This window comes from Rhamphochromis longiceps, linkage group LG23 (assembly GCF_057381845.1).
Source record: "Rhamphochromis longiceps isolate RC_006_pf linkage group LG23, R_longiceps_female_GT1.1, whole genome shotgun sequence".
Lineage (NCBI taxonomy): Eukaryota > Metazoa > Chordata > Actinopteri > Cichliformes > Cichlidae > Rhamphochromis > Rhamphochromis longiceps.
In genome coordinates this window covers 23,168,613-23,189,331 of record NC_140578.1, presented here as the reverse complement: position 1 = coordinate 23,189,331, position 20,719 = coordinate 23,168,613, and the positions used below count along the sequence as shown (strand labels likewise).

At 43.1% G+C, this 20,719-nt stretch overlaps 1 protein-coding gene across 1 annotated transcript in view; it reads right to left on the bottom strand.

The window, feature by feature from the left end:
- The window catches only part of unc80 (unc-80 homolog (C. elegans)), a 78,708-nt gene that overhangs the window by 22,892 nt on the left and 35,097 nt on the right, over nucleotides 1–20,719 (bottom strand). The window contains exons 21-52 of the mRNA XM_085398814.1: nucleotides 20,418–20,462; nucleotides 17,476–17,582; nucleotides 17,189–17,342; nucleotides 14,390–14,562; nucleotides 14,085–14,297; nucleotides 13,866–14,001; nucleotides 13,015–13,148; nucleotides 12,754–12,931; nucleotides 12,434–12,673; nucleotides 11,905–12,002; nucleotides 11,618–11,821; nucleotides 11,408–11,515; nucleotides 10,171–10,309; nucleotides 9,860–10,041; nucleotides 8,793–8,924; nucleotides 7,387–7,573; nucleotides 5,558–5,689; nucleotides 5,336–5,479; nucleotides 5,147–5,247; nucleotides 4,974–5,060; nucleotides 4,704–4,887; nucleotides 2,988–3,082; nucleotides 2,727–2,816; nucleotides 2,356–2,457; nucleotides 2,091–2,271; nucleotides 1,735–2,000; nucleotides 1,476–1,610; nucleotides 1,237–1,375; nucleotides 915–1,011; nucleotides 667–837; nucleotides 491–583; nucleotides 177–395 (exon numbers count right to left, since the gene is read on the bottom strand). Of these exons, the coding sequence (XP_085254940.1) occupies nucleotides 177–395; nucleotides 491–583; nucleotides 667–837; nucleotides 915–1,011; nucleotides 1,237–1,375; nucleotides 1,476–1,610; nucleotides 1,735–2,000; nucleotides 2,091–2,271; nucleotides 2,356–2,457; nucleotides 2,727–2,816; nucleotides 2,988–3,082; nucleotides 4,704–4,887; nucleotides 4,974–5,060; nucleotides 5,147–5,247; nucleotides 5,336–5,479; nucleotides 5,558–5,689; nucleotides 7,387–7,573; nucleotides 8,793–8,924; nucleotides 9,860–10,041; nucleotides 10,171–10,309; nucleotides 11,408–11,515; nucleotides 11,618–11,821; nucleotides 11,905–12,002; nucleotides 12,434–12,673; nucleotides 12,754–12,931; nucleotides 13,015–13,148; nucleotides 13,866–14,001; nucleotides 14,085–14,297; nucleotides 14,390–14,562; nucleotides 17,189–17,342; nucleotides 17,476–17,582; nucleotides 20,418–20,462 (4,666 nt within the window). The remainder of the gene's footprint in view (nucleotides 1–176; nucleotides 396–490; nucleotides 584–666; nucleotides 838–914; nucleotides 1,012–1,236; nucleotides 1,376–1,475; nucleotides 1,611–1,734; nucleotides 2,001–2,090; nucleotides 2,272–2,355; nucleotides 2,458–2,726; nucleotides 2,817–2,987; nucleotides 3,083–4,703; nucleotides 4,888–4,973; nucleotides 5,061–5,146; nucleotides 5,248–5,335; nucleotides 5,480–5,557; nucleotides 5,690–7,386; nucleotides 7,574–8,792; nucleotides 8,925–9,859; nucleotides 10,042–10,170; nucleotides 10,310–11,407; nucleotides 11,516–11,617; nucleotides 11,822–11,904; nucleotides 12,003–12,433; nucleotides 12,674–12,753; nucleotides 12,932–13,014; nucleotides 13,149–13,865; nucleotides 14,002–14,084; nucleotides 14,298–14,389; nucleotides 14,563–17,188; nucleotides 17,343–17,475; nucleotides 17,583–20,417; nucleotides 20,463–20,719) is intronic.

Sequence of the window (20,719 nt, the reverse complement as noted above, 5' to 3'; positions counted from 1 at the left end):
GAAACAAAGATACTGAACTGTTTGTATTTCATCTCTCTTGGCTGACTGAAACATGTTTGTCCTATAGCAGCCACTGTAGTTAGGGTTATGCACTTGAATCTCAATGGGTAAGAAAACTAAATAATTTGACAAATTTACACACTGTAACTAAAATCAGCTGCTATTTCATCGCACACCTCATGTGGGACTTGATGTCCAGTAGCTCCAGAGCTGTGACCCGCGGCTCGCCTGCAACGTTCTGCAGGATTTTGAGCCGTGGCCCGCAGTGTTTGTAAAACTCGGTGCAGATGTTCAACAGGGACTCCCGTGGACGGCGGAACTCCTCCCTGGCAATGCGCTCGTCCAGCTCCTCCCTTGGCATGCCCTGGCCCTCCTCCAGCAGGTGAAGATTGTCCCTGACAATACAAAGATCTCCTCAGTCTTGGTTTTCAAACTCCAAAACTGCACTATAGTCATCTATTCTGAGACAGGTGAGAGTTAAAGTTCTGACCTGGTGTTGACCCCTCCGGACATGGCGTGGTTAGCCGTAGTGCCGCCCTTGTGGCCCTGATCACAGCGAGATATCTGGGGAGCCGTCATGGGCCTGTGGACGATCAGATGACAACAACTAAGAGGAGCTAAAAGCAAATCTAGACTCAGTTGTGTCTGCATTGGTAAGAGACAAACCTTGTGAGGGTTTCAGAGCTGTAGAGCAGGGCCTGCAGAGACGTAGCTAGGGCAGCGATGGCCGCAATCTCATCTCTGGCAGCCGAAGCAGACTCCATCGTAACTGTGTTGCTCTTCAGTTTCTGGAGGTAGCAGGGAACCAAGGCCTCCAGCACCATCAGCATCTGGAGACTGGAGAGGGAAGCATGGATAGTATGAGGACAGAAAGCAACTGACAGAGAAAGACGCCTCGATGTTTTTATTGATACCTCCTGAAGGATTCGGGGGCATATGCAACCACAGTGACGCACAGCTTGATGGCCTCGCTGATAGAAAAGGTCAGGTCCTCATTACCATAACAGAAATCTGTGACATATACAGAGTACAGTCAAACTAGTCCAACAGTAATGTTAGACTAACAGTTGAATTTATGAGGCTTCCTTTACAGACTTATTTGATATAAGAGGTTTAATGAATTTGGGCATCAGTCTGAGTTTCTGGACTTCTTTACCAAGTCTCTACTCTCCGACTAAATCCATATGTTGATACCTACGGCAGCTTTGTCTGGAGCCAGTAAAATTGACAGTTTACCCAGAGAGCGTAGAGGCTTCTCAGCTTTGACCAGCTCCAGAGCATCCAGGGCATCCTGGGTTTCACCTTCTAGAGAGACCAGCAGGTCGAACAGACACTGGGCCGAAACTCCTTTAGAAAGACCGGTACTGGTGCTGGTCTGAGATGGATAAGAAGAGAGAAATGCATCAAAGGAGACGAAGAACTTGCAGTGGTGCTGACCGACTGCAGATTCATTTGAATGAGTCCGAAAGTCTTACTGTGAACTCGAGCAGCGGAGCAACGCTGGCAAACAGCTGCAGGATAAAGGGTTTTCGATGGAGGATGTAAAACTGCCGGCAGCAAAACTCAATGCCCTGCCTCAGAAGAGGGTTGCTCTCGTAGTCTGCATAGACCTGTCACAGCAGAACAGGGAGAGGGGATGGGAAATGTAAATTACTGCGAAACTGGAATTCAGAGCCAACTGCTCTTCCTCCACTCACTGTCTAGGCTCAGTTAAGTGTGCACAGGTAAGCATACCTGCAGCATGGTTGGCAGCATCCACTGGTACCCGCTCAGGGAGAACAGATGGTTAAAGTGAACGGCGGTGTTGATGGCGGTCGCCGTGTACTGCCTCAGCAGGGAGCTGTCCTCGGGGTGCAGCAGAAGGGCCCCGTTGAAGACGTTAAGGAACAGCATCATCTCATCGCCCCACGGGTACTCACTGGGCATGCCCAGAAACATTTCCTCCAACAGTTTGATCCACAACACCTTGTGGAGAGTGTCCAAGCCAAACAGCTCTTTTCCTGGAAGGCGGAGCAAAGCAGGATTCATTATCCTAAAATAAACAGTAGGAGCTATACTCAAGTTTATTAAGCTGTTAGTCTTTTTCTCACCTTGAGGCTCATTAAAGAGGGAGAACTCTGCATCGATGGCGGTGCGGGGGAAGGAGGGCAGGCGAAGCAGGTCCTCCTGCAGCAGGGAGACGTGGGACTGCTTGTGCACAGCTGGCATGTGTTGTGTGAGGGAGATGAGGAAGAGGACTCGACCGACTTCTTCTAGTTTACGGGAAAACACCTGAAAACAAAAATTCAGACTATGATTTTCCTGTTGCAGGACGCTGTTTAGGGGCTGATTTAATTTTCACATTTCCAACCTTACCTGTTTCTGGATGAGCTCCTGTCCTTTCTCAGGCAACATGTGGACCAGGTTGAGCTGAGGAGAGACTGACCTTCGGAACGGGTAGATGTCTCTAACATATGTCTGAAGGATAGAGAGAAAAATAATTACACTAAATATCTCTATGTTTAAAATTAAATTCAATGCCAGAGGTACAGTGGAACAGATGTGACTCAAAAGCACTGGTCTGACCTTTCTAATCTGCACAGAGCAAGACCGACCAACACTAACATACATATGAACTATTATTGATGATTAATGAAAATAGGTCTTGACTTCAGATAATTTAGTGCTTTTAAATAGTTGTTGCTTTTTTCAGTGAACAAAAAAACCCCTCAAAATAAAGTTCCCACCTTTGAATAATGGATGAGGTTCCATCGTTTATCCATGAGGAAGTAGTGTGCCGATCTGGCCTCGGGAATGTTGAAAAATTCCAGACACTCCTGGTTGGAGAAAAAGGAGATGGCTGATTAGTTTACTCACGCTGAATTACAATTTTAAATTTTATGCATTTAGCACACGCTCGCCCAGCATGATTTGAATTTAATTACAGTGATAAGCCTCCTCGGTCTTGCCTCACTGTGTGTGTGATTGACTGAGATGAGAGTTTTTACCTTTAGCAGGGCTTCAAACTGAGTGTCTTCGTGGACTGGTAGCTGGGTTGGGATGTCACATTCATTCTGCCCGTGCACCACCAGCGTTTTGGTTCCTGCAGCAACAAAATGCATGAAAATATTTACATTTTGTGACATATTGTTGATTTCTGTTATTCCATCCATCCATTCACTTCCGCTTATCCTTTTCAGGGTCGCGGGGGGAGCTGGAGCCTATCCCAGCTATCATAGGGCGAGAGGCGGGGTATACCCTTGACAGGTCGCCAGTCTGTCGCAGGGCCAACACACAGGGACAGACAACCATTCGCACTCACATTCACTCGCACATTCACACCTAGTGGCAATTTGGATTATCCAATTAACCTATCCCCACAAGTTGCATGTCTTTGGACGGTGGGAGGAAGCCGGAGTACCCGGAGAGAACCCACGCAAACACGGGGAGAACATGCAAACTCCACACAGAAAGACCCCAGCCTGATGGTGGGATTGAACTCAGGACCTTCTTGCTGTGCGGCAACAGTGCTAACCACCGTGCCACCCCTTTTTTTTTTCACCCATTCACACACACATTCACACACACATTCACACACACATTCACACACTGGTGATGGAAAGCTACATTGTAGCCACAACCACCCTGGGGCGCACTAACAGAGGCGAGGCTGCCAGACACTGGCGCCACCGGGCCCTCTGACCACCACCAGTAGGCAACGGGTGAAGTGTCTTGCCCAAGGACACAACGACCGAGACTGTCCAAGCCAGGGCTCGAACCGGCAACCTTCCGATTACAAGGCGAACTCCCAACTCTTGAGCCACAATCGCCCTCAATCGATTTCTGTTATTGAACATTAAAATTAAAACAACAACAAAAAGAGTGACCATAAGGGTCTTTTCTCTGTCAGTATGAGACTTGTTTGAATAAAGCTAGAGACCAGAAACAGAAGTTTGCTTTTTGTCTTAGGAAACAATGCTTTTTATACTTTTACCTTTTATCTTTGTTTTGATTTAGAAATGCTGTTGGTATATAGCTGTGGAAATGCTCAAGTTGATTACCTTATCTCAGTGAATGAACCACTTCAGACTAGAAGTGAGAAAAAAGGAATCTAATGATGGATATCAGGGTTCATAATGTCCCTTTTGTTAAAAAAAACATGGTTGTGATGTGTGTTTAGTAACCTGTTGTCTTGTAAAATGGTTGGGTGTGCTTGGGAAAAGAAAGACACATCCTGATATTACCGGGGTTAAACTACACCTTGCTACATTTGGCTGTTCCCTTATCAGTGGGGGCATCACCACAGCGGGTAACTCTCCATGTTTTGTTTTTGCAGATTTTTTGCCAAATACAACCTCAAAGTGAATTGGTGTCTCCGGCTGGTGCTGAACCTGCAGCCTCTCATTTGCCAAGAACCCACTTCACTATGTGGCCACCCCAGTAAAAATGCAACTTAATATTAAATAACACGGTGCTGATCAGACATTGTGGGTATCTCAGCTGGTCTATCGGTCCTACCTTGGTCTGTTTTGCCAGATCGGTGGACGGTCTAAACAAAGATCAAATACAGAGGTGGCACCTGTGCATCAAACACCCTCTGCACCACAAAGTCATCGTTTATAAAGTGCTCCACAAACTGGAGCGTCAGAGCTAACTGGTGGATTCTGGTGGAGAATGGTTTTACAATACAAGCATTACTTATGTCTGCAGTATTTAGCACTCACCTGGCATCGATGCTGTGACCAGCAGTTTGACCTCACACTGCTCTTTCTTCATGGTCTGCTTCAGGTCTTTAAAGAAGAGCCCCTCCACGTAGCCGACCACCTCCCAGAGGAAGGTCAGCGTGGCCGAGATGGCGTCCATGCCCCATTCACAGGGAGTCCGCACAAAATACATGATCAGGCCCACCTTAAAGGAGGAGAAATGATGATGAGGAGAATAAACAGAACTGATGACAAATATAAAGGTACAGGTGAAGGTAGCTGGTGACCCACCAGGTAGTTAAAAAGGATGTGAGAGGTCTGGGCTGGCAGATCTCCAATGTTGAGCAGGAGCTTCCTAAGCATGTACATCAGCTCGTCCTGGTGCAAAAACCAAACAAATGGACAAACAATAAAAAACTCATTGCGAGTCTTTTTCCCACATCTGTCCGCAGGTGTTTGCCTACCTGTCTGTTGCTAACTGTCAGCTTTTCCAGGAAGTGGCGGAGAACGAGAGCTGGATCTTCAATGAGGCAGTTCCAGAGGATTTGCTGGGCAACAGCACTCACTGAGGAAACATTTTTGCATAAATAACCAAAAAAAAAAAATCACAAAAGTTTTGATGCAAATTCATTTTTTTGTGTAGTGACAGCTACCAGCCACGCCATCCTCTCTAACTTCGCCGTCTTCCATGAGGTGCACTATTGGTAGGACGGCAGCACAGATGCATGCTGGGAAGACAGCTTGAGGCGGCTGTAGCATGTGGTGAGTGGGTGTGTGTTCTGTTGTGTTTTCTTCATCTGGCAAAAAAAAAGAATTTGTAAAGAGCAAGTTTTATATAAAAAGTTTAAATTCATTTGTTTCTGACATTTTTCTACCTTCAGCACTGGCCAGCGAGCGGACAGACCATACAGAGCCCCGGCGGAAAGAGTAGTTCCTGTGGGAGTTGCTGGAGGCGCAGGATGGGCTGACAGACAGACGTCGTGATGCCAGGTTCACCACTTCTTCTGCTGGCGGGATCAATGCCAAACATAACCAGTAGAGGTACAGGGGGAAAAACAACATGCTATCAGGGTAAAGAGCTATGCAGAGTCAAAACACTGTGTGCTAATGTGGCAACCTGCAGGGCTGAAATATGAATCCAGCAAGCAAGTGCCAAAGTCTGCAGTTCCTCTAATGAGCACATGAGGCTGAGTCCAAGTGTGAGTCAACCACTATAAGCACCCATGTTTAACATCTACACTTTACATACTTAAAGCATTAAAAAGCATGTTTACAGTATTGTGCAAAAAATGCTTTTGGGCTCTGAGAATAGTTTCACCCTTCGTAAAAACACAGTTTTGACTTTACGAATCATCTTTACGAATGTAGCTTAGTAACCAAGCGTGCTCATGTTAGCACTCCCCCTTTCATCTACCGTAAATATGGTCACTTCTGGCTTTCAAAACTATTACGGCTGTATAAAAGGTGGAAAACGTGGATGTGGCCATCATTACATTACCCACTGGTTTTGGAGCTTAAATGTTAGTGTGTTATAGCCATATTGTTTTTCTTGGAGTGCTAACTTATCAGCTGCATCCCTAAACTGTATGGGTGCACTATGTCAACTCAGTATTTCACTCATCAAAACTGAAGCACAAACCATCAGGATGGTCTGTAGAAAGCTGAAGTATTACTCAGATAATCCATTAAAAATGCTCTAAAAGGCACTGAAAGCACACAAATCATAAAGAGGTTTAGTCTAATGGCTTGAAGTAGTGGACGAGACCTAGCAGCTGCCATCTACCTATATTGGACACCTGTCAGTTAACCATAGACAGTACAAATCATCAACTCAGCTTCTGGGTCAGAACAATAACACCAGTGCAGAAGTGCCTTAAACCTGCATTCTGTCTGAAGGCCGCCAGTCAGTGATAGCGGTGACGTGGGTTTTGCAGACACATGATCTAGAGGTTGGTCTCCAACCAGAAAATGCTGGGAAAACAATTGCTTAACCTTGAGTCACACAGGCCTACTTACCAGAGAGCAACCCCACTGGCAACCACTGGTTGCTAGGAAAAAATACGCAGTTGCAAACCGAAATACAAAGACTTCCTTGTGATTAATATGGTCGCTAACATATTGCTGCAGAATAACAATCTTTTATAGACTGTGCTTTCTGAGCTGTAGTAAAACTGAAAAGTCCAATGAAACCTGGAATGGAGGCTGTTCGCCTTCAAAGCAAAAGTTGTGCCCTTTAAAACATGTTGGTTGTAGTACTGAGGTACAGCTTTTACTTTGAAGGCAAACTTTATTCATTCGTCATTCGTTGTACTACTGCTCAGCTAGTAGTTAACAAGTACTTGCAGAGAAACATCAAAAACTACAGGCAACTGTGGCAACCAAAGCATTCACAAGGAGGTTTTAGGTGCAGCACCTTCTTTGAATTCGATTTCACATTTCTTTGCATTTCTTGAGTAATGTGCACATGACGTCACATTGCCAACCAGTTTTTAAGATGGAGAAAAGGGATAATCAATCCAAAAGGCTAACACGGTTTTTGCACCAGTCTGCAGAAAGCTTTTTAATGCTGTTAACACAAGAGGGTCGACTCTGTTTTGAAATAACTCTCATTTGGCCACTGGAGGAACTTCTGTGCTCGCTGTTTTCCACCTCTTGAGGTTTTTCTTGTATAAAACACAAGTGCTCATACGCCTGGCGGCCCCACCTTCCTCCTCTTGCTCGGGTGGAGGGCTGCATGTGGGTTCGTAGCAGGCCTCCTGAGCCACAGGGATGGCTGTGATGATGCTGGCCTCGCGGCCCAGACGCCGCTTCTCCTCCTCCTGCTGCAGGTTCTTGAGGATGTGCTCGGCTCGCTGGTGGGAGCGCGACACCGCCCGCGCAGAGAAGGATTTCTAAAAAGGAGGGGGCGAGGATCAAATAGCACAGAGGTAGAGCAGCGGGTGTAGAAATTGTAGGAGGTTCAGAATCGGGGGCAGGGGGCGGGGGGAATGCACAAATTAGCACTTTAAATCTTTCAGGAATGTGTGTGCACAGCTACAATAGGCTTCTGAGGAGCAACTGGACAACACATTAATACAGTAACTCTCCTCCAGCACACCGATCTCATGCTCTAAAATGCCGTCCTGAGCATTATGAAGCACGCTGCAGTGTAGACGTATAGAATAGGAGCAATTTCAATCACGATAAACAATAAATGTGTTCAGACTGGAAGATGGAGAATTTACTGTATCTTGTGCACAGTAATTGCCTCACAGCATTCGCACAAACAAATCTAAAACAGCCATGATATGAAAAACAAACACAGCAAAGTCATTCTCATCCAATGACCATGCATCAACAGCACGACACACACAACATGTCTGTATGCCCGATGCATGCTGTTATTTTCTCCTTAACAATCAAAGCATGTGCCGGAAGACTCTTTTTAAATATGTGGATTGTGTGTGTCCCTGATCAAGATGCAACTATCCAAGATGACCCATGAAACCGCCCCCCAGCTTCTGGTCCGTGATGAAAAACCTAAAAGGTCGCTTCCCCTTCTGTCTTTAATGGTCTGAGGTAACAAGATGCATCAGCAGCACAAACACCCGGACAGAAATACCAACTTACTATGGCATGGACTGACTGAATTAATGTGGGGTACTAAAAACAAAGACAGTCGATTAAATTATAGAACATGTGCTCGCTCATTAAAATCTCATATTTCTATTCATGCTTTATGAAAAAAAATATTTAAAAAAGACAAGAAATTAAAAGGAGGCACCAAGAAATCTGTGTTCACACATTTTTCTTATATTTGCAGATTTCTTGGTGCAGTTTTCCACATTAAACTTGCAGCAATAACAAATGTAATATTCAAAGCAGTAAGAGTGTGCATATCGTCTTTTGTTTTTTGGTGGATTGTGGAGTTAAGTGGGATTAAAAAAATAGTTAAATTATAAACTGGCCTATTTTTACAGGGTTCACAAGCTTAGGAAAACTCTCTCACTGAACTCCAGTGGTGTTTAAAAAACCTTCTCTGTCACTTTAATTAAAAAGATAAACTCTAAAAGCTGTTTCTGATAGTAATACAAGTAGATTTGTGCCTTTTAGAATAGGGCTCAAACTTACAGACTGGTCTTCGTTGATTGGATCCTGGACGCTGCCAGTGTTCTGGGGCACCCAGGGAGGGTCAAATATGGGGACACAGGGCATGCCCAGTATTGGAGAAGGGAGAGTGAAGTTAATGCTGGGTGGAGGGATCTGAAAGAGAAGTACACCAAATTTAGTAAACACAGCGAATGCCCTTCTGCGCTCTCTCTTTTGGGGACGCTAAAAATGCAAACAATCTATTCCAATTTGTTCATGTAAATGGAGAGTCCTCGTCACATTAAGGTTAAGTATGGGGTTCCACAGGGTTCTGTGCTAGGACCACTTCTGTTTACAGTATACATGCTTCCCTTAGGGAGTATCATCAGAAGGCATAACATACATTTTCATTGCTATGCAGATGACACCAAACTTCCTATCAATGAATCCAGATAACACATCCATAGTTAGCTAAACTACGAGAATGTCTTAAAGACTTTTAATCCTCTGCTTCTAAAGTTAGCTAAAACGGAGGTTACTGTACTCAGCCCTGAAAATATTAGAAATGTGGTATCTAACCAAATGTTTACTCTGGATGGCTTTACCGTGGCTTTACCTTGGAGTTGTTTATATGGATATGTGGATATGTTCTTCAGTGCACATTTTAAATAAACACACATGACTGCTTTCTTATATTTGCACATCATCTTAACATCCTGTCTCACGGTGATGCTGAAAAACTTGGACTACTGTAATTCATTATAAACAGGATGTCCTAAAAACTCCCTGAAAAGTCTTCAGTATATCTAAAACATTGCAGCAACAGTACTGACAGGGACTAGAATGAGAGAGCACATTTCTCTTATATATACTATAATCTCTGTCTTTCTTTCACATCATGTCTTTTATCCTGTCTTTGTCCCCTCACCCCCAACCAGTCACAGAAGACGGTCCTCTCCCTGAGCCTGGCTCGGCTGGAGGTTTTTTCCTCTTTAAAGGGAGATCTTCTTGGACATTGGTTGATTGGGATATTACCTTAAAAATATAAAGGGTCTTGAGGTTTTAGTGATTTGGTGCTTTATAAATAAAACTGAACTCAACTGAACTACCTTAAAGATCTGCTGGGCTCCTTCCTCCATGCGAGGCCACACTTGGTAGCGAAAACGCCACAGAGTGTAAAACTTCAGGATGGAGTTAATGCGCTGGCAGGCCTCAGGGTGCTGGAACTCTGCCATCATCATTTCGGTCACTGCATCAGGGACCTTTACGGCGCACAGGAGAAACAAGGCAGCTGGAAGGGGGCAGATAAAAAGGGCAGGAAAGAAAAAGGTGAAACATGGTTGAGGGCAAAAAGCGTTCGTGAACCTTGAAGGGCACAGCGACCTAAGAGGGGACCACCACAGCTCAGTGATGAGCTCACCAGCAGCGGCTGCCATATGTTCATCCACACTGAGTAGGAGTTCCCAGGCTGCGGGCTGGATGTCTCCGTACATGTCGTCAGTCAAGATAGGAGCTGCTTTGATCAGCAGTGAAAGAGGAGCTGGTGACAAACTCATCACCTATGAGAAAACAAACATTTAAGATGAAAGTGCAAAGATGCAAAATGATCTATAATCTCTTTGCTAAGGTAGTAATAAGACACTTTATCTTTGACTTAACATCACCCACAGTGTATACAAACTGAAAAAGGTGCAAGCAGTCCTTTTCAGAGCTACAACACAATTAGAAAACTTTTATTTCCTTTTTTTGGACCCATTTTTTGCTTTCAGAACTGCATCAGTAGTTCATGCTGGAAGCATTTCTCACAGATTTTGACACATAACATCTGTTAAACCTCTGATAAACTGTTAAAACAACAGTTTAGCCATCATGCTGTTTTTGCCATGTTCTGATCCTACCATCTGAACGTTGCATGAAAAATCAAGACTCACTGGACCTGTCAACATTTTTTCCAGTCTTCTATTGCCCAAATCTTGGTAGCTTTTATGAATTATAGCCTCGGTTTTCCTGTTCTTATTTCACAGGAATGGCACCCGGTGTGGTCTTCTGCTGGTGCTTCTGTATAGCTCGCAGGCAATTTCTGTGCCACTTGTAGTATATTTTACAATTCTGCAAAATGTATTTTGGCAGCAGTTTCCGAAATACTCAGACCAACCACTGTGTCACATTCAAAGTCACTTAAATCACTTTTCACCTCAACTCTGATGCTTTGTTTTAACTTCAGTAGGTTGTCTTCACCACAACTACAGAACTAAATGATTTGAATTGCTGCCATATGATTGGCTGATGTGATATTTGCTTTAGAAAGCAGTTGCTTGAACAGATATTACACCTTTGTAAAATCATTAATAGAAATCTCTAGGCCAGACAGGCAGACGTTCCTCTAATGGCCAGACTCCCATGTTAAATAAACAACTTTGCATGATCAACCACACTTGCAGCCTGATCCAAAAATGATTGTCTGTATGAGTAGCTTCTTTCTGCACAACTGTTTTTTCTTTTTAAAATTCATTAATCTCAATGCTGGTTAAAGCTTAAAGCTGGGGTGCGGTCTCCTTTATTGACAGCACGGGCAGCTCTGATTCCAGTCTGAGAATGTGGTGCACATCAGGTAGGATGTAATAATTATAAAAATAACAAGAAAAACAGAAATTCACCTGATTGCGGATGTACTTGAGCATGCCTGTATCCTTCTTCCCTTCTGTGTTGGAGTCAGTGGGTCTTCTCTTCATGGACGGGGTCCTCAGACAAGACTTGTCTGAACACTGATGGGAAATAGTACTTTAGAAAGTGGCGAAGATTTAAAAAAACTAACAAAACACACATATTTAGGTTATTCATCCAGAAAAACAGCCTGTCAATTCCACCTCTTTGTTTTTCTTCACACGTCCTCCGATGTTACCAGAGGAGGCGCTGTCCTCCCTCAGGCTGTCCACCGTCTCCCCGTACACGAGCTTGATGGCACGGACCAGACGGGCGCAGGAGCGGCTGTGGTGTTGGTAGCAGCGTGGGTGGCAGAAGTCTATGTGGGTACAGATGAAACTCTGCTGGTTGCACAGCAGGATCATAATCTGTGCCGAGAGAGAGCAGAGAGGAGGTCAGTATGCGGGAAAGTACACACAGCTTTCCTCCCCGCATGTACCGACAGACTTACGTGAAGCCAGGACATGTTGCGGTGGTAGTTGTCCTCCGTTCCTTCTGAGCTCTGACCTTCTGGCTCGATGCTGGGTTCACTGGTGCTGAAGGGACTGCCTGCAATGTTAAACAAGAACAAACAACCCCATACAGGACGCTGATAATTGTCCACTTATTTCACGATGGAGAACAGTTTCTTTTCCCTGTGCAGAATACTTATAGTGTTCTTTTCACTCTCTAACAGGATCTGGCAAAAACAATACTGCAAAAGTAAACTAATGTTAACATACACTGTAAATAAGTCTTTAACTTAACACATTTTTCCCTATATATTTTACAGAATTTTCCTGTTATTTTAAAGTACATGAAATACCAATGATATGAGAAAAAATAGACTGTTAATTGGCAGGTCTGATGTAAAATAACATGAAAAACCTGTAACTGTGTTTTACAGTTTTTATTTTTTACAGTGTACTGTCATTTCCTTTGAATATTACACAATAATAAATGAAATTATGTTCTTTCCAGGAGTTTCAGTTACATCATACCGATGTCAGTAACTGTGTCCCTGCTCTGCGTTTGTGACAGCAGGCCTTCTTCGTTCTCAGACTCAGAGTCCTGCCGAGACAGCTTGGTGCTCTTCAGACTCCCCGCTCTGCGTATCGAAGACAGAGAGCCAACCTTCTTCACACGAAAACTGCGGGCTCCTTTGATCTGAAGCAGGCGCGAGCCTCCGATACGAATCTTCCGCACTGGTGCTGGAGAGCAGGGGAGTGGGGAGAGATTGTCTACAATCAACAATGAGCAGTGAGTAAATACGGAGCGGTAATCAGCTGCATTAACCAATCTGGATGACACCGAGTCTCACCCTGAGCCTCCTGGGTCTTCTTATCATCGCAGGTGGTGTCAGACTTCAGAGTGTGGCTGCTGCTGTTGAGGGAATCGTGCCCGTCTTCGTCGTCGAGGATGCCCGCAAAGCTGATCTTCCTCTCGTAGCGATGGCGGCCGAGCTCTGGGTCCAGACGCAGGCGGCAGCTGTCCAGATCCTGCAGACAAAATAAGTAGAAATCAAATTCTCATCGCTATTCACATCAGATTTACCTTTTTGGATTTTGATTTCACTACTGACCACAAGCGGTTCGGTGCGCGGTCGTGGTAAGCAGGGGAAGGTCTCTCGCAGGAAAGTGGTGATCTCCAACAACAGCTGGCAAGCGGCCATCTTCAGTGCGAAGGGGCAGCCACATTTTGTAGGATTGACCGTGTCTTTGGAGTCAGAACAGATAAGATAAAATATCTAAATGTGGCTAGAACATCTTTTTTGTTCTGACAACCTAAAAGTTGTAGAAACTAAATTTTAATTTAAGATTTTTTTTTCAAAGTACACACAATAAAACGCACAATACTGTGATCTTATTACTTTCATGCAGCATGTTTTTAAGTGTGACATCAACAGCTTGGCAAGTGCAGACTTTTTATTTTCCAATTTGAGTGGACGTTCATGCGAAATCATCTTCTTCTGATTAATTCAACACCACACAAATGCACAATAAGGTGCACCTGATGATCTAAAGCTGCAAATGGACCATTATGAGGTAAATATTTTTAATGATGATACAAGTGATCATTAAAAAAACCTAATTTATTTAACATCCTATTGTCCAATCCCTTACATAGGGAAACGGATGAAAATGTAGAATTCAAGTCATGAGAAAACAAATGAATGAGAGTAATGGTTTGAGTTTTTATGTGCTTCTTATTTGGAGGACTGCATTGGTTTGCAGGCCTCAGCAATGTGATTTCTGCCATGCAGTAGCTGACACCACTCAGACAAGCTAAAACAGCAGCAAGGCCTTTTTGGGTCACCACGTCTCATGAGACGCTACATCTGTGTTATATCTGCACAGTACGATAGAGACGATCTGGCCGAGTGGAAACCTGTAAATAGAAGAAAAACAAGTAACAGACACTGTTTTGACTCACTGTCATCTAAATAGTCTTCTTCCTCGTCTTCTTTCCTCATCCTGCGTTTGGTCTCTTCATCGTAAATATAACCCAGGATGTTGGCGGGGCTCTCACTGTCCGAGTGGCAGAGTTCGCTGAGCCTCGTGCCAATCGCCTGAGCAGATTTAACACGTTTACAGTTAATGAAGCCTTTTTATAAACTGTAACCATAAACAATCTTCGACACATTTAACTCACGTCTCCCCACTGGCAGAAATGCTTGGCAGCGTTCCACTGGAGCTTCTGGTTTCTTTTATTGCCCACAATAGGCGATCGGCCCCTGGACAGCCCTCTCTTGGTGATGTTTACGTGGTGGCCCTTCATCCATTCGGGCCAGTTGCCACGATTACACCGGTGGACAAATCTGGCACATTCCAAGAAAAGGGAGGCCCTGGCCACAACTGGGGCTTCCTAGAAGAACAGAGAAATAAATAGGTGATAGCCTTTGAAAGCTAACAGCGACATCTTTACTCTTTCATTATTTTCTCCAAAGTGAAACGCACGAGGTCCAGAGCAGCGGCGAGGATGGAGGCATCTGGTATGGTTCCTGGCTCGCAGCAGTTCAGGAGAAACTGGAAGCGTTTCATACCCTGTCGGATGGCGCCAAGATTCACTACATTCTTGTTCTTCATGGCCTCCTGGCTGGCTGCGAGACGCTCCTGGAAACCGTGAGGTCCTGAAGGACACCGTGAGGACCACAAGGGAAGAGGTATAACAAAAGCCGTTTGAAGAAGAGTTCTCGTTATAGACTCGCTTGTTTGCACAATAAAGGTTAGACATAGAAATTGCATGAAGCAACATCACCATCCAGGACATTTAACAAATAGCACTGAGCTGACAGATGAAGCTGAGTGAGAGATGACACACAGCCATCGGCAGGGGTTACACCTGAATTTTCAATCGTATAAGAATAGTCACAAAAAACAAGATGAATTTAAGGGCCAAAGATATTTTCAGGCACTTTTCTCCGGCATCTTTCTAAAAGGACCTACAAATCTCATTGAAATGTCAGGCGTAACCACAGCCGCACAGAGGAAAGCTGTATGTGGCCCATTGTGTTTAATCACTAACACTCCAGCACTGGAAATACCACCAGACATCACCACAGAAGAGACGGAGAGAGCACTGACAGCGTCATGCTTGACGTAGCACAGAGACACGCTCCACAGCAGAAAGATGGTTTCATAGACATGAGTTGTTGTGAGACACTGCCCGTCCTCTTTTTTCACCTTTGGGTGAAAACGCAGAGGAGAGGAACCAATGCTGGACAGAACAGGACGTGCACAGTTGGAGAGAAGGGAATGTAGACCTATCGGGATAAATGAAATGCTTTAAATTTCTTATTATTATAGAGCTAAAACTGTCTTTGGAAGTAAGAAGTTTGGTTTCAGCACATATAAATGTCTGGCTTTAGGGTTTTTGTGGCAAATCACAGACACAACTTTTCACAGCTTTTGCTCAGACATTGTTTAGAAATCTACAGAAATACTCAATGTCATGAGTAGACATATATCCAAATGAATGTAATTATAATATTTATTTTAAGCTAGTTGCTAGCTATATTGTATTTTATTTTACTGAGATACCATTTTTTACAATGTGTTAGAGTATTGTGAAAAAAGTCTTGAGTCATCCCTCGTTTCTTTATGTCTTGCTAGGAAAATGGGAAATAAATGAAGTGATTTATTGGAACTTTTAAAGGAAGGACATTCAGAGCTCTTCTCTAGATGTTGGTCGGTCCGGGTTCTGGACCATGATCCAAGACGTTTCACTGTGTGTTTTTCTATTCAGGTATTAGTGTTGCTGCATTGGTAGCGTGCTTGGAATCATTGTCATGCTTAAAAATTGTCTTTTGTCAGGTTTTTAATGAATTTTTTCTTAGTTTTTAGTTATATATTTATCTGCTGTAGATTTTTCATCCATTTGTCCAGTTTCCTCAATTTTTTTAAGGACACACTGCACACCATGCTGAGATATGTAATGTTTTCAGCTAATAGCTCTTTGGGAATCACCTTGTTGGTACAAAAATACTATTTTAAGCCTGTCAAACTTTGCTCTGGCATTTTCAAAGATTCAACTTGTTTCCGTTTGTACATGGGACAAATTACATATTTTGGGACAGGCTGTTAGTAAAAAAGTGACTAAAGATACAATTTAAAATTGGTTCTTTGCTAAATTGTCTATTATATGTAGACACAACACTGGTTTATCCCTTGAGCTAGGTTTCTTTTTTATACTTGAATGATTCATCACATCTGTGTGGTCAGTGTTAAGTGTCTTAACAAACAAAAACATTCCTGTGAAAATGATCAGGTATAAGGACTGGACTGAACATGAGCGAAAAGCAGCCAATGTCCAAAGAAACAATTTGAAAAACCTTCAGAGACCCTGGAGACCTATTGCTTTAATAGTCTGGCTACTTGGAAGCAAAATATAAAAGAAATAAAGGATGACTCAAGACGTTTGCATAAAGCTACATATTAGTTGTGTTTAAGGTAATTTTTCCATGCTGTAAAGGAACAAAGAAATCTCTTAGCTGTTGGATAGTCTGATGTTTTTTGTTTATAGCAATTACAAAAATGACTTTCAAAGGGCTGTTCAAGCAATCAAAAAGCGTTAATTCACTAGCATGAAAAAGTAGAGGCAGCAAAGGCATCCTGAACTGTAGTCAGTAGTATAGGGGGAAATGAGGCCAGTGATTCATATCATGTAACTCTAGAGAACTTTTGGCTGATCTTTTTGGCATATGCCTTTGACTCATCAACAGTACAAAAGAGAGACACAAGTACCTTCAGGGTGTGAAAAGCAGAGCCGGTGTGAAAACTCTATAAGCCTGCATTCTTTTAAGGGGGCGATCCTTACAGCTACAGAAAGATTAAGTGTCCTATAGAAGCAGCTGTCTGCCTCTGACCTCGGTAAACGTCGCCAAGTTTATCAGTGAGAAAATAGTGAGAAAATAAAACATCGAGTCCATTTCCCCTTCCCCTGTTGTTTTATATTAGCTTTAGTTTTGGGGAGGTTTTTTGGCAGGCCTTCCAGAAAATGATCACTTTGAATTGACACTGATGGGTTGAAAATTCACCCATCTGGATTAAAAGAGCGTAGCAGGCAGCTATCTGGCGAGGCTGACATGGAGAATGGTGGACGGCAGCACTGTCAAAAGACCACGACTTGCGAGGCCAAACAAAACACGACACCACCAGCGACAAACAGAGGCGAGGACAGAAGAAGAGAGGAACAGACAAAGAACGATGGGGGCATGGGGTGGGCGAGGGGGGCACCCCAGGGTGGGGGGGGTCTACCATCTTTCTCTTCTGTGTGGTGAAGCTTGGATGGATTCCTCCTGCCAGACCTCCATTTACCGAGCCGCTTGAAGAAATTCTCCTCCTCGTCCCTGCCGTACTCCGGCCCTACAGCGCCACCTTCAGATAGCTTCACTGCACTAGTGAACTTCACCTAAACACACATAAACACATCCGCGCATATCAGCTGGCAACGTAGACCAAATCAAACCTCTGTTTGCTCAAAAGGACGGCTGATTAGAAAAGCTGCGACACACTATGGTGGCTTTCAGTGGCAGCGAGCTGACCTTTGAACTCTGACGTATGAAGGAGAGTCGATCCACCGAGCTGATATCCAGCAAGTCCTCGACGCCGTCAGTCAGTCCAGAGAGAGAGGAGCGCTTCAACCAGTTCCCTGAAAACACACAAATAAAAAAAACACTGACATGAACATCATCATGTATGGTAATAAAGAGGTAAATCTATAAATCGGGTAACTACACTGGGATTATGTATGCATGCACACCAATGGGTAGAACAGGGAACGATGCAAGGGCATTCACTCAATGTTACTGCACAGACACACACATTCAGGGTGTATAAAGATTCACAGAGATTCACAAAGATTCACAGAGTCATTCAAAGAAGTTACAGAAGAAGGACACTGAAACTAAACTGACCTTCCTGCTTGCTTTTAGCTGTGTTTGCAAATGCACTTTTATGATATGTTCAAAGAAGGAGGTGCCATGTGAATATGGTATATAGACAATTTTCATAATAAATAGAAGGGAAGTATAATTACTACGCTACCCATAACTAAATGAAAACCTACAAACACTTATAAATAGCCAATACTGCACTAGGGAGGAAATTTGCAAATAAAAGCTTAAAACTAAACCAATTTTCTCTGCTAAGCTAAAGTTAGGGTCTGGTTGTGTTTTATATTTTTATTTAATCAGCCAATCACATTTCAGCAATTTAGTGGATTTACCATTTATGTAACTTCAAATGTGGCATGGTTGTTGGTGTCAGATGGGCTCTTCTGAGGTTTTCAGAAACAGCCAATCTGCTGGGATTTACAGAGAATGGTCTGGAATGGTCTCAGCAGTGCATTGGGTGAAATCGTCTTATTGATTCAGAGGTCAGAGGTGAATGTGACCAGACTGCTTCTAGCTGATAGGAAGGCAACAGCAACTTAACTGAAAAAACTTGTTACAACTACTGTATGCAGATGAGCATCTCAACTGTAGCAGAAGACCACACCTGGTGCCACTCCTGCCAGCTGAGAACAGGAAACTGAAGCTACCATTTACTGGCTCAACAAAATTGGACAATAGAAAATTGGAAAAATGATTCTTGGTCTGGTGAGTCACAATTTCTGCTGCAACATTTGGACAGCTGGGTCAGAATTTGGTGTAAACAGCATGAAATAATGCCTTGTATGAATGGTTCAGACTGATGACAGTGGTGTAAGCATCTGGGGGGAATTTTATTTGCACACCTTGGCCTCCTTTGTACCAACTGAGCAACATTTAAACACCAAAGTGTTAGGGTTAGTGTTGAACACAGTGTACCCATCTTCTGATGGCATCTTCTAGCAGGATAACACACCATGTCCGAAAGCTCAAATTATCTCAAACATCTCAAACTATAATGATGCGTTGATTTAACCTTTTTTTCATGCTCACATATTGTTATATAAGAATGAATTTCAAATATTACAGACCTCAAACAGTATGAAAAAAATTGTTATGCTCTGTCCTATCTCTGGTAGGTGTAGCTTGAGTTGTGTTGGTATATTGTTTTGGTTAATTTAAGCTAGAAACAGCCTGCTTGATCTTAAGTAGGGGAGACCAGTGAACATCTCATTTCTACCTGTGTAAATAAGTTTAATTGCACATTTAATATATATACATATTTTTATATATTTATATCTTAAGATAAGAAAAAGTGCAATTTCAATGTCTCAGTTTTTCTACGTGATAAACAAATACTGTTGTAGTAAATCAAAGAAAATTGACAGCATGACTTTGTGGGTTTAAATTGTAAGAAATAAAGTGTGTGTTAGGATGCCTGGGTCGTTGACCCAGGGTTTTTGAGTTTATTATATTATTTATACTTTCTAGTCTTTGGTTTCTTTGAGTTCTGTCTTATGGTTTATGTCTCTGTCTTCTTTAGTTGCTCTGTCTCCCCTATCACCTGTATCCCCTTGTCTAGTTCGCGTCTCTGTGTATCCTTAGTTCCTATATCCCCGTGTTCAGTCAGTGTTTGTGTCTGCCCTGGTCCCACGTCTCTGTTCCCTCTGTGGTGCCTGCATGTGAGTCTGTGTTATGTGTTTCCTGTTTTACTTTGAAGGTCTCTGTCTTATCTCAGTGTGTTCAGTTTACGCTTCCTTTTGTCTCGTCAGTTCTGATTTGCCCCAGCTGTGTTTCCCTCCTGTTATTCATTCCCTGATTGCTCCCTCTTTGTATTTAAGCCCTGTGTTTCTCTGTGTCCGTGTCGCGATCTACCGTTTATTTTGCTGTGTGTTTTGTCAATCTGCCGGTTTAAGTTTATTTAGATTTTTTCCAGTTATGTTATGTTTGAGTTCAGCATTAAAGCTATTTCAATTTACGTTTGTCTCTGGAGTCTGCACCTTGGGTCCTATCCCTGTCCGCACACAGCCCACACCTAACAGTGTGAAATTACAGCTCATTGTTCAGACTGTGCTGTAATTAAACAGAATTTCTTTTTTGTTTCATTGTTAAAAATATAAAAATAAAAAAAGAGATTTCTAAAGCAAATAGTAAAAAAAACCAGGAACTTTCCATCATTTATTTTTTTAATCTACAAGTTAGTTACTTTGGTATAGCATGAATGAAGTTATTATCAGTAAAAATAAAGCTGTAAAACTTATGACAATACAGTTAAAAGTCCAAAATCTACGCCATCCCTCACGTTTTCCAAAGCCGTCTAATGAGGCTGGATTAAAGTGTTTGCTGAGCTGATTCTGGCCCCTGGGCCTTATGTTGCAAAAATACAAACTTAGTCTATCATCACCCTACACATGATCCCTAGGTTTTAATTTTCTTCATTTAAGGGTGAAGCTTATTTGCTTCCCTAGAGCAACGCGTGCTAAATAAGCATGTACTCTCTTCATTTAAATCAGTTTTTTTTCCACAGGTCTGCAAACATGCTAGGGGGTTGGGATGATCAACACAACACAGACATGGTACGGATACAGTATGAAGATGGTTCCACATCGACATACGTAGGACAGAGAGAGTGAGCGGTAGGCGAACAGTCCTGCGGCATGCTATGGCACAAAAAGGAGCACAAAACAGACCAAAGAGATGAAGTGACTTGGCCTCGGGGCAGACAGTGCCACAATGTTGAACACATAAAACACATTATGTTAGAGGGGATTTCAAAGTAAGAGCAAATGCAATGAGATATGGTTGTTGAAATGTATACCGCTGCTCAATAAAAGGATGATTTGTAAGTCTCCATAAGCACACATAGCCTTAGGCTGCCTAATCTTTTAGAGAAATCCTATTTTCGAGCTAGTGCATA